The sequence below is a fragment of the Neovison vison genome, chromosome 7 (genome assembly GCF_020171115.1).
Source record: "Neovison vison isolate M4711 chromosome 7, ASM_NN_V1, whole genome shotgun sequence".
Taxonomy (NCBI): domain Eukaryota; kingdom Metazoa; phylum Chordata; class Mammalia; order Carnivora; family Mustelidae; genus Neogale; species Neogale vison.
This window is the reverse complement of record NC_058097.1, coordinates 52776870-52789088: the sequence shown is the minus strand read 5'-3', so window position 1 is coordinate 52789088 and position 12219 is coordinate 52776870. Positions and strand designations below refer to the sequence as shown.

Sequence of the window (12219 nt, the reverse complement as noted above, 5' to 3'; positions counted from 1 at the left end):
ATTTTATACTTGGAAGGAGGCAGCTACCCTCAAAAGCCTCCACAGTTCCATCCATACTCGTCATAGCCACTTTCTGGAGCTGTTTTGGAGATTTGAGGGGCTGGAGCTGTTCGAGCCAATCAGCTGTTTCCCTGAGGTGGGCACAGGCCTCTGGGACTCTGTCTTGGGGAACAGGCAGCTGGTTTCACGGAGATGCTCCCATCCGTCACTGTAACAGTGCAACAGGCGCGTCTGCAGCGGGAACACACTTTGCGGGAGTAATCGGCATGCTCATCCCGCTTTGAGCCTATGGCGAAGTGCTAGAATAGAAGTGCGGTTCCGTGTGCCGGGCTTTATGGGGGGTTCTTTGTTACTTAATCTCTCCCTCCCCCTGTAGTTTGGGTTCGTTAGCCAGTTGCTGTCCCATAATCTAAACAGTTGTCAAACAAAGGTCTCTCCACTTTTTTTGTGGCTTCCAGTTGCCCGTTTCCCACCACCCTCCGATCTTCTGCTCCCTTGTAAGTCAGACGCAAACCGCTTGCACCCTAAAAATGCCCACCCGCCGTAAGTCTGTGCAGCTTGGGCCTCGGCGCTGCTCGCGGGCTTCTTCAGGACCCAGTGCCCTGAGCAGAACAGTGGGCCCTGGCCAGCTGCCGGGAGCGCCCAGCAGCCAAAGAGAAGGAAAGCTTGTTTCGCAGAGTAATCCTGCCCTTCCAAGACATAAATAGTCTGGGTGGAAGCCCAAATCCCTGAGACAGTTCCGACAGGCCTGCCTGGCCCGGCTGTTCCGGTCAGGCTTTCCCTCTCAGCACGGAGCTTAGTTAGCTGCGCTGCTCGGTCCTCAGCTCACTGAGGAGGGGCAGTGTTTGCCCCTCCAGTCAGTTGGGCAGGCTGTTGGGGAGAGGGACCGGGCCCACGGTGCCCACTCTGCGCCTCCGCAGGGCCCCATCTGCCTGTGCCGTTGAACATGACCCAAGGGGAGCTCCTTCAGCCCTCGCTCCCACCCTCTCTTTCATGTGCGCGTGTGCCTGTGGCTTTCTGTCCAGCATCTGGGAAGGGGTGCAGCCCCCTGGTGGGGGACCCCAACCAAAGCCAGACTGTGGCCCTCCCCTGTAAAAGTGAACAGCCCAGATCGGGAAGCCGCACACACAACAGCACATGACTGACCTCGGTGAGATAATGAATTTATCACTAAGTTCCCGGGAACTCCGCGGGGACTAGTGGAGGCAGGGAATGAAGGAAGGTAGAAGTTGGGCACGCTTGTTTATGAAACCCCTTCTCTGTGCCAGCCAGGCCTAAGGCTTTCAGTTTCCCACATTCCAGGGGCTGAGAAGTCCTGCCAGGATGCCAGGAGGCACGAGGCTTGTTGAGAACACACTTCAGTCCACTTCCTCTTCCTCCCTTTCTTCAACCAGAGAAACCGCACTTTTATTTTCAGGAATTTATTTCTCCTTCCCTCCTTTCTGGGGGTAGTTGCTGAATGCCTTCTTTGGGTATGAGCTACTGGGCCAAATCCAGATCCCTGGAAGGGTCATCAGCAAACCCTGTGTGCTCCCATGGCCTCCTCGGGAGCCAGGGCACAGCAGCCGGCCTTACAGCTGCACAGGGACTGGCCAGTTTGTCGGTGCCACGTGAGAAAGTGCAGGGCGAGTGGGGTGTGGGGCTTTAAGCACAGGCTCTGGGGCCAGACGGCCTGGGTTCGAGGGCAGCCCTGCAGTTTGTTTGCCGTGTGGCTCAGTCTCTCCCTCTGGAAAATGGGACTCCTAATAGTGGTATACCATTCACAGGTGGTTGTGAGGCTGTGCCCAGAAGGTGCATGTCAAGTGCTTGTCCCTGAGCCTGGCTCGTGGAGGAAGCACTGCATAAATGGAAGCTGTTACCATAACACACTTCATTTAGATCCAGGGTCAGGGAAGCCCTCTTTGTGGGAGCGAGGTTTAGCCAGCCAAAAAAAAAAAAAATGGAGGTAAAAGTAGAAGGAACAACCTGTAGGAAGGCCATGACGCAAGAAAGGGCCGGGAAGCAGGCTCAGGCCACGACACAGGCCACGTGTGGTAGAGTTTGTATTTATCCTGGATGCAGAGCAGAAGGATTGCTATGCAGTGGGGACTACAACCCCCTTTTCTGCCTGAAGATTTTAGGCTTTTAATCTATGAAAAGTACTCTTCTTAGCAAGGAAAGGAAGGACACTGGGCTGTGATTGGTGACATCTTTGTTCCTTTTATGGTTCATTGGGAATCAGGAACCTGAAAAAAGTTAACCTCTGCCCTCATTAACACTTGGGAAGAATCTGCCTTGACCTCAGGGGCCTTTCTACTTGGGGGCCTGTTGGAAAGGGACTTGGCATTATACACGTGGGGCTGGTGGTAACACGTGGTACCTGTGTGCTAGCTCGGGCTGTTTCTTTGTTGGTAGCTCTTTGTTTAGCCAGGGAGACCCCTCATTGTGGTGGGATCAGCTCTCCTCAGAGTCACACAGCTATCACCCCTGTGCCATGGGGCTTGTGTGACTGCCGACAGAGTCACACCCAGAGCCTCAAGGATGCTCAAATTCTTGGCAGAAGGGTCTCCCAGCTGCTCCTGGCGTGAAGTATTGATTGCTGCTTTGCTGGGTATAGTCTGCTCACCTCGATCATGGGTCACACTCTCCTCTTCCCTCCATCGTGGGCTGCCTGAAACAGGCAGCATCAACTCTAAGCTGACCTAAAGCTCACTTTGTCAGTGTTTCTTAAACACATCTGTTGGGATGTGCGTTTTCTTGAAAATCAGGAAAAATACAGAGCCCCTTGTTTGGCTCAGAGCAGGGTCCAGAAGCCCTCTTTCACAGTTAATGGCAGTAAATACATGGGTGGCTTACAAAGGATCAGCCAGATGCTAGAGCCATATGATGCCCCAGACCTGGTGTGATATTTTCATCTCTTCTCTCCAGATCTTTCTCTCCTTTCCTCCTCAGCCTTGAGATTTATGGCATGACTGTGTGTATGTACAATAGCGTTGGAAATTTATAAAGCCACAGTGCCTACTTGTGGGGCTAACACCCGGTCAAGCAGTCATAATAGAGTGTTAGTGGCATTCTGTCACGGGGAGAAAAGAGGTCTGGCATTGCCAGAAACAGATCTTGATTGACGAGGGAATTACCAAGGGAAGACAGCTAACAAAGGGGCACTGGCGGGGCCAGAGTGACCCTAGTGTTCAAGTAATAGAAGAGCCAGAAAATCATTCCAGGCACATCCAAAACAGGAAGGCAACAGGGAGATCTGGTAGGGACTCTTTCAGGTCGTCAACAGTAGAACTGCATCGCAGGAATGAAACAAGGACACTTGCCATTGGCTGGCTTTTTTCTCCGGCGAGGAGGCAGCATTTCTTTCTGAAGCTCTTCCTCCTCACCCTCAGAACACTGAGTGGGGTGTGAATGAGAGATGAATGCATAGGCTGCACAAGGGGATCGTTCTCAGAGCCCATGATGGATCTGGCATTTACAGGACATAAGCACAGAGGCAAGGACAAGGGACCGGGAGGTAGCATCCCAGGCGGTAGAGGCCCTCGTGCCGTCCTGACTCGGAGCCTGAGTGAGCCAGTGCTGGGCCTGCCCCTGTCGCTCACCCAGCCCGTGGCCTCAGGCAGATGGCTTAGCCTCGCTGAGCCTCCTTTCGCTACCTGTAAAATGGTAATAAAACCACTATTTACCTCAGAGAGTTATTGGGCGGATTCATGGTCCTTGCGAAGAACTGAGAAGAGTGTCCAGCCCAGAGCCAAGCCTCAGCCAGAGTCACCTCCCATCGCTACTATCTCAGCCTCGCGCGCTCAGTGTGCCGCCACCGGCATGACTCTGGTGACACGCGCAGCCTCGCTCTTCACCACGTCCTGGCGAGAGTCGTGAATACGCAACCCGTCTGTGATGAGGAACCAAGGCTCCGAGAGGTGGGATGATCTGTCCTCAGTCACCCAGCCAGCTGTGAGATAGAGCCAGGAGAAGAATTGAGGTCACTTTAGTGTGAAAGCCCATGCATGTTTTAAAGTATTTTTCCTGCCGACTGGCTGGCTTGTTTTGGCTGAGCCCTCCGTGCCTCCGGGCCGGCGCTGCTGTTGAGGCTTGTTGAGAGTGGAGCAAAGAGGTGAAAAAAAGCGCAGGCATTAAGCTGTGGGATCCGTTCTGCTGAGGTTTCCCAGCTGTCCCTCGAAGCAGCCTGAGAGAAGAGAGGCATTCATCCGTTCAGCGGTCAGGTGCACCCAAGTCAGGGGCAGAATTCGAACCTGTGTCTCCCAAGCAGCAAAACTCAGGGGTTCCTCCACTTCCCAGCTTGCTCTCCACTCCGATCATGCGGGTGATAGCTGCTCTCTTATCCCTGTGCTCAGGCCTGCCCCTCGGCCGTGGGCTGGGACCACGGAGGGAAGCGCAGCTGCCCAGGGTGGTCCAACAAGCACGTAGCTTCTGCTTTTGACCTCAGGGCCACCCGCCCCCTGCACCTACCCCCGCGCTGACATCCTTCGTGCAGGTAGGGGGCTGCAGTTCGATGCTCAGTGCTCTGGAGGAGAGCCTACACCCGCTGCTGGCCTTTCACCCAAAAGGAGGGGATCTCACTCCCTCCAGAGGTCAGCCCTCTTCCAGACAGTTTAGATTTTATGATCACGGGAGTTGCCTTCTCTCCCTGAGTTCTCAGCACCCCTCTGGCCTTGAAATTTAGCCCCCCTGAGCCTTCTGAGATGCATGAAAGAGAAGAATGCTCCCTTAGATTTCAGCCCCCAGAAAAGTGAACAAAAGTTGTTTCGTAGTTCAGGCCTGTCTGGTGTGGGCCATTGTAGAGTGGCGGCAGCACCAAGTAAGGGTTTTTTATTTTTGTTTTTGTTTTTTTTAAGATTTTATTTATTTATTTGACAGAGATCACAAGTAGGCAGAGAGGCAGGCAGAGAGAGAGGAGGAAGCAGGCTCCCCGCTGAGCAGAGAGCCCGATGCGGGGCTCGATCCCAGTACCCTGGAATCATGACCTGAGGTGAAGGCAGAGGCTTTAACCCACTGAGCCACGCAGGCGCCCCAAGTAAGGGTTTTTTTTAAAGGACGAATGTGCTGAGTTTTTAATATCTAAATATAGAATGTAAAAACTAAACAAGGAGTTTGTCTTGGAAGAGGTTATCGATTTGTTGTTAGAAAGGAAACTGAGGAGGAATGAGCCCTGGTGTGAAGGAGCAGAGGCCAAGCCTGACCCAGGCCGGCTGCGGAAAGACTCCTGGCCACAGACGCTGGTGTGAGAAGTGGTGCTTGGGATCCAGGAATAAAAACCTGTTTGGACATTTCAGAAAATCAGACACATGCCCGGGCAGGTGATTCTCCCTCTTGGTTTCCAAATTCCCGGTGCCCCTCGTGTGCCAAGTGCCAGGGTGGAGCCAGGCTCAGGGCTCAAATGTGCCAGTTCTCGCATGGGGAGCACCTCAGGGCCAGTGGTGCTGGGCCATCTAGCCTTCTTAGGTCATCAAGAGGGGTTTGAGGAAGACCACAACTGAAGGGCTCTGGAAAGGCACTTAACTGCCATGTAGGGACTCAGTGAACATTCAGTGAAAGAAAGAATAAGGCCCCTTTGCCTTTCTCTTTACTATTATTTTTTAAGATATTTATGTATTGAAAGAGCACAAGCTGGGGGAGCAGCAGAGGGAGGAGGAGAATCAGGCTCTCCACTGAGTGTGGAGCCCGATATGGGGCTCGATCCCAGGACCCGGGGATCATGACGGGAGCTGTAGGCAGACTCTTAACTGACTGAGCCACCCAGGTGTCCCACTTGTCACTATTTTTTAACATTTAATGAAAATCATATGTGGCCATGGATAAAGTTTAAATAATGCATTGAGGGAGGGCTTGCTTATATTACAAAAAAGCACCAATTATAATACTTTTTGAAAATGCTTTGTTTCTAAAGTAGCCACTGTTTCTCCTAATATGTATTCCCCACACCACCACCCCACTCCAGTTTTATTAAACATACAATTTAAGAGTCAGAAATCTTAGAAGTCTGGTCCGTCTTCTAAAACAGCAGTTTTAGGGGCGCCTGGGTGGCTCAGTGGGTTAAAACCTCTGCCTTCGGCTCAGGTCGTGATCTCAGGGTTCTGGGATCGAGCCCTGAATCGGGCTCTCTGCTCCATGGGGAGCCTGCTTCCCACCCTCTCTCTGCCTGCCTCTCTGCCTACTTGTGATCTCTGTCCGTCAAATAAATAAATAAAATCTTGTAAAAAACTAAAAAAAATAAAATAGCCGTTATCAGAAAGTATGATTGGTTCCCTGGCCAGCGGCCTCTGGGGATGTGCCGGGAATGCACATTCCTGGGCCCCGGCACCTGCGTCCCAGCAGCAGGCCTCCAGGGAGTTCAGTGCAGGGTCGGTTTGGAGAAGTGATGATTTCGACCACAGTTGGAGAACACAGACTAAAGTCAGACGGGGTTCAGGTCACCACTCTGCAGCTCTCTGACCTTTGCCTCTCAGTCTCTGCATCCCTGTCCGTAGCATGGGTGAGTAGTGTCCTCTCTGAAGACGCTGTGGGGAGAACTCGTGTAAGAACACACAGCGAGCGCCAGCAGTATGCGCCTCTCGTGTGGGCAGCGTTCAGGAAGGGACTTAGGATGCTCATTAGCGATCTTCCTAGACCACGTATTACGGTTTTTAAACAGCAACCCTTGACAAATGACTCTCCGGCGGAGAGGGAGTTCAGAAGCTCTGACCAGTGCCAGCGAGTGACAGCCAGAGCTACTGACGCTTCCCTTGCTGCAGTTTCCGTTGCGAGTCGTGTTTCTGTTCCCTAGAGCCGTTGGAAGGAGACTGTTCTACAAGGCCGTTGTTCAGGTGTTTGAAGACAGTGACCTTGGCCTTGCTGAACTTTCTCTTTTTCTATTCCCAAGATTAACTTTAACACAGAAGATATTTGAAGGGCTTTTTCCAATAGGGCTTTTTGAAGAAAGAAAAAAAAGGCCTAGAGCTGAGACTCTGCTTTGGTAGTAGGTCTTTGGAGATTTCTGGTGCATAGAGATGCCTCAGAGTTTAGGCTGAAACTTCTCGAGTGGACTTGTGGATCTGGAAGGGATGTACAGTGGGGGACAGGGGGGTGCCTTTGCTTTATGCTGGCAGGCAGGAGCCAGAGTCGGCACGGGAGTGCGCTTCTGGGAGGACCCTGGGGTGCGGGGCCCTTGGAGGCCAGGCTGGCTGTGTCCGGCACCCTCGTTCCCAGCCGTGCCCCTTGCCCTCTGCCCTGCTTCAGCAGCAGCCGCCTCCATGGTGAGCGAAGTCTGCTGTAAGGTCTTCGTTTTTGTTTAGTTGATGTCTGATTAGTAGCTGTGAGAAAGGGTACCGGCCTAGCAAATGATACCTTTCCTAAATTATGTTGTGGTGTTGTGTAGGGCAGGAGAAGAATCGCTATTTTAAAGATTTTATTTATTTATTTATTTTAATTTGACAGACAGAGATCACAAGTAGGCAGAGAGGCAGGCAGAGAGAGAGAGAGGAGGAAGCAGGCTCTCGGCGGAGCAGAAAGCCCGACGTGGGGCTCGATCCCAGGACCCTGGGATCAAGAATCGCTATTTTAAAACAAGATTTCATAAAATAAACACGTGTCCAATTATATGAAGTACTAAGTTGATGATTGATGCCATGGAGCTGGCCTTGTGCTTTTTAAATGCTTCTGCTCTCGTGGTCATCCGTCTAGTGAGGCTTCAGCAGGCCCCTGCCGCCGAGCCTTTCCAGAGAGCTGATACACAGCTTGTCTTCTGCCCTCTGGTGCTGCAGGGGCAGCTGGCCACGAGGAGACCCTGCGGAGGACTCCTCTCCAAGCTGCAGGTCCGAAGTTGCCAAAGGCTGGTGAATGGTGAAGGGAGGCTGTCGGGGTCTTTGGTCTGTGGTCCACACGGGTGGTCTCCACACTGGAGCTCAGGTGCTGGGCCACTGCCACATTCTCAAGGACTTCTTAAGCTCCTGCCATTTGTGTCTTTGTTGTCTTTGTGCTGGAGGGACGGATACTTGGTAAAGGGAAGGCTGTGTAGAACACAGATGTATTTCCGCCCTAGGGGGTGAAGCCTGGCTCCTGCTCACACATACCCGGGGCTTGTCAAAATGGGGATGATATTGTGTGTGTGATATGTGTTACCTGGGATGGGAACTAGGTAGAAAATTTAAATATGTCTGAGACAGTTTGGGAAAGTCACTGAGAAAAGAGACCATCGTAAAACTTCTAGGCCCATCCCTTCTGGCCTTTGAGGACTGACAGCAGCAGCCGAAGTGCCATCTCAGAAGCCACCCAGAATCCCACGGGCCTGTGGGCTTCACTCGGGTGCATCGTGTCTTCTCGGGGGTGCCTGTTTCTGGACCCCAGCCTGTTGGGTAGATGTCACACGTCTCCTAGAGCCATGCGGAGGTGCAAGCGTGGCAAAGGGCCTGGACCTAGACTTCAATGTCCGTGCAGTTTGGGGCAGGGGTTTCACCTCTTGGATCCTTGCTTTTCTCACCTGTGTCCTCTCTGTCCCGGAGCTCCTCCCAGGTGGGGCTGAAAATTCAGTAAGTGAGTGAGTGGTTGGTGGATGTGGGAAAGCACCTAGCTCTGTGCACGGCATAGAGACACTCTGGAAGGGTGGCCTCCAAAGGGAGACGGGCTACATCTGGGCCTCGGGGCTGGCAAGTGTACGTACTTCTCCCTCCCTCCAGATGCAGTGAGGGCAGCTCCTTGGTAGCTAGGCAGGGCACAGTAAGATGTCCTCAGGGCTGGCCTATTGTAATACCCCTTTGTGAGGGGGAGGAGGCCTGTGTGCAGTTAACAGCTTTTAAGCCAGATGACTTTGATGACTTTGGGTTTGATGTTCTTTAAAGGTCCACCTGCCAGTATTCTGGGGCCCCAGAAATAGGCCAACTGCATCTTCGATCTTGCCTGATGAGTGCCTCTCATCACAGTGACAACTGACGTTGAGGCCCTTGGCTCTCTAGAGCTTACTGATCGCCTTGCGGCCAGGTCCTCTCTCTGCTGCCCATGCTGCCGTGGATGTTAGGTGAGGACGTGCCCTCTCCTGGGCACGTCCTCAGTGCCCTTTCAGCTAAGCAGAATTGCTCGAAACTGCAGTCTCAGAAGGGGCCAGGGTTGGGTTAGCCATGGGATCCCACTCTGGTCTTCACTGTGACTTCATCATGCTTTAGAACTGTGATCTTAGGAGTGCAGCAGTGGGCTCTCCTTCCTCCAGATGGGGGTAAGGGGGTAGGGAGGGGTCTGTAGCCAGGCTGAGCAGTGCTTCCTGGGATGTCGGGTGAAAGGGCAGGGCAGTCTCTCACTTGATACTTTGTGTTCTTCTGTGTTACTTAACTACATTTTAGTATTGCTTTTAAGTGTTGTTTTTTTTTTCCTTACCTGATACTGTATACTAAATCAGAGAAGGACCACAGAGCTAATGGGGGGGTGGGGATAGAGTATCTGCTCTAAGAATAGGAAAATCTGTTCAAAGGTAAAAGGAAAGGGAGACCTCATAAAGAAACTGGTCTTGAAAGCCTGAAATTTGGGGGGACGCCTGGGTGGCTCAGTGGGTTAAAGCCTTTGCCTTCAGCTCAGGTCATGGTCTCCGGGTCCTGGGATCGAGCCCCGGTCAGGGTCTCTGCTCAGCAGGAAGCCTGCTTCCCTTCCTCTCTCTCTGCCTGCCTCTTTGCCTACTTGTGATCTCTGTCAAATAAATAAATAAAATCTTCAAAAAAAAAAAGCCTGAAATTTTTAAGTTATGTACTTTAAAATATCCAATATACAAAATGAGAAGACAGATAACAAAAAGAAGGAAAATGTAAAAGTATGTAATGTTAACATAGTCAGTTCCTTACTATTCAGAGGCCTCTTTTAAGTACACAGTGAGAGGGACCACTCATAGGAAAATGAACAAAAATGACAAGAACACGAATAGGAAATTCACAAAGTAAGAAACACAATGCCAAGAATCTGTTAAACTCACTCTAGCTATCCTGAAAACATAAGGAACGTGATTGTGGGGTATTTTAACAGGGAAAACCTAAATAGATTAACAATAGGATTATTTTTTAAATTATTGTATGCTTCAGTGTCTTTTAAAAAAGTGTAATGATTAGAATAAACTCACAGCATACTCTGTAAGTGAAAAGGGCAGGTTAAAATACAGTATTATCTCCCTTTTAAAAAAAATTAAAATTCAAGGGGCACCTGGCTGGCTCCGTGGTAGAACATGTGACTCTTGATCTTGGGGTTGTGAGTTCAAGCCCCATGTTGGAGCTACTTTAAAAAAAAAATAAAATTCAAATTCAGAAGTGCATCAAAATGTGGACAGAAATTAGCTGAGGTCCTTACATACAATTTTACTATTTTTTTTTAAAGATTTTTTTTATTTATTTGACAGAAATCACAAGTAGATGGAGAGGCAGGCAGAGAGAGAGGGAAGCAGGCTCCCTGCTGAGCAGAGAGCCCGATGCGGGACTCGATCCCAGGACCCTGAGATCATGACCTGAGTCGAAGGCAGCGGCTTAACCCACTGAGCCACCCAGGCGCCCCACAATTTTACTTTTTATAAAAAGTATTTTTAAATATTGAAGTGGGAAAGAAAATAGGGGAGAGTGGGTTGAAGCACTTGGGAAAGTTGAGAGTGTTTCACCCTATCCTCTGGCGGGTGCCTTGTGGACTCGCCCCATCTTCACTCAAGTCCAGTCCTCCTCCTTCTCTGCTCCTAAGAAACCTGCTTGTTTCTCCTCAGGACTGAGCACAGAAGGCATCTACCGGGTCAGCGGGAATAAGTCTGAGATGGAGAGTCTGCAGAGACAGTTCGACCAAGGTAAGGTCACAGCCTGGCCAAGCCTTGGAGACTGGAGTCGGTCAAGGCACATGGTTTCAGCCAGTCTTGGTGACTGAGAAAGAGAAAGCATTTGGCGCCGGCTAGCCTTGCCCCCGTGTGCACACTGCCATGTGGAGCCAGGGGAACGGGCCCTGTCAGCAAGCAGAGGCAGCGTCCCTGCCAGACCCACGTCAGCCAGCCGCCCCCCAACCCTGTCACCATCCGCTGACACTGTTCCGGGTCGCCCCAGGCTGCACCTGGGTCACCTCTGGGGGCCTTGCTTCCCTTGCAGTGGGCCCGACAAAGGGAATTCCAGACTTCTAATACTAAGTGGTGTTGCGGTCATGGTCCTATTTTGCCGGGGCCCCAGGAATACACATGACTCTCCTCCTCGCAAAATCCCTGCATGAGAGACAGCACAAGGGCACATGTAAGATCAGTTGAGCACTGTGACCCGGTCTCCCTAAGCTGAAATCTCCTGAGTTAGACTGGCTCTTGGCAGGGACTGCTGTCTCCTAAGCTAGGTCTCAGAGGTCTAGAGCCAGAGAGCCAAACTCTTAAGCCCTAGAACTGAGCACACTACAGGATGAGAAGTCGCGCCCACTGCTGCCAGAAGCAAACGAGCCAAAGCAATAGAAGTTCTCAGATGTCACCAGCCAGAGAGGAAAGAAAGCTGAGGATCCAACTAGGGTCCAACTCAGCATGTGGCAGGGCCCGAGGAAACCAAGCCAGACTCTGAAGCCAGGCAGCCTGTGGGGGCCTACAGGACAGGGCAGCAGCCAGGAACAGGCACCCTGCCCCCGAGCTCCTGGGGAGCCACAGCACTTGGATGCGCCGTGGCCAGTCTCTGTTAGCTGGCGGTGGGGGGAGGGCATGCACTAGGGAAGGGAAACACCTGTGTATCTTGCAGGATAGAAAGCATGAGGTCAAAATGAGGGTGTAGCCACACAGTTGGGTATGTACTTGTGTATATGCAAGAATCTGTTAATAGATCATACCCCCTCAAAATGGAAACAGCTCATGTCTAACAGTAGGTGATTTCTTGTAAACCAGGAATGCAGTGAAGTATTCAAAAAAAAGTGAAGACCGCAGAGGTCAGTAGTGCCATAGGCTGAGAGGGGCCAGAGAGAGAAAGACAAGTCTACTCAGCCGCTTTAAGGAACCAAGGATAGAGGCAGTGGTCAAAAGTGTTGGTAATGTTCTGTAACCTGCCATGAAAAGTGAGCCAACCTTTCAGGGAAGTCCTTTGTTTTTTCCAGAGGGAGGGTGTGAGGAAAATGTAGCATCACATCCCAGCCAGACAAGGGGAGTTGGGTGGCCCGGAATGACAGGGTGCAGTTACTCTATACAGAGTATGACCCAGACGATGGTATGGGGTGTCAGCCTCTATCTGCAGGTCTCACAGTTTTGCTTTTTTTAGCAGTGCCCAGGGATGGCACCTCCTG

The 12219-nt window shown here is 51.5% G+C and overlaps 1 protein-coding gene across 1 annotated transcript in view; it reads left to right on the top strand.

Moving 5' to 3' along the window:
• Window positions 1-12219, top strand: part of ARHGAP35 (Rho GTPase activating protein 35) — a 125450-nt gene that overhangs the window by 100711 nt on the left and 12520 nt on the right. The window contains exon 4 of the mRNA XM_044257044.1: window positions 10697-10774. Coding sequence (XP_044112979.1) covers window positions 10697-10774 — 78 coding nt within the window. The remainder of the gene's footprint in view (window positions 1-10696; window positions 10775-12219) is intronic.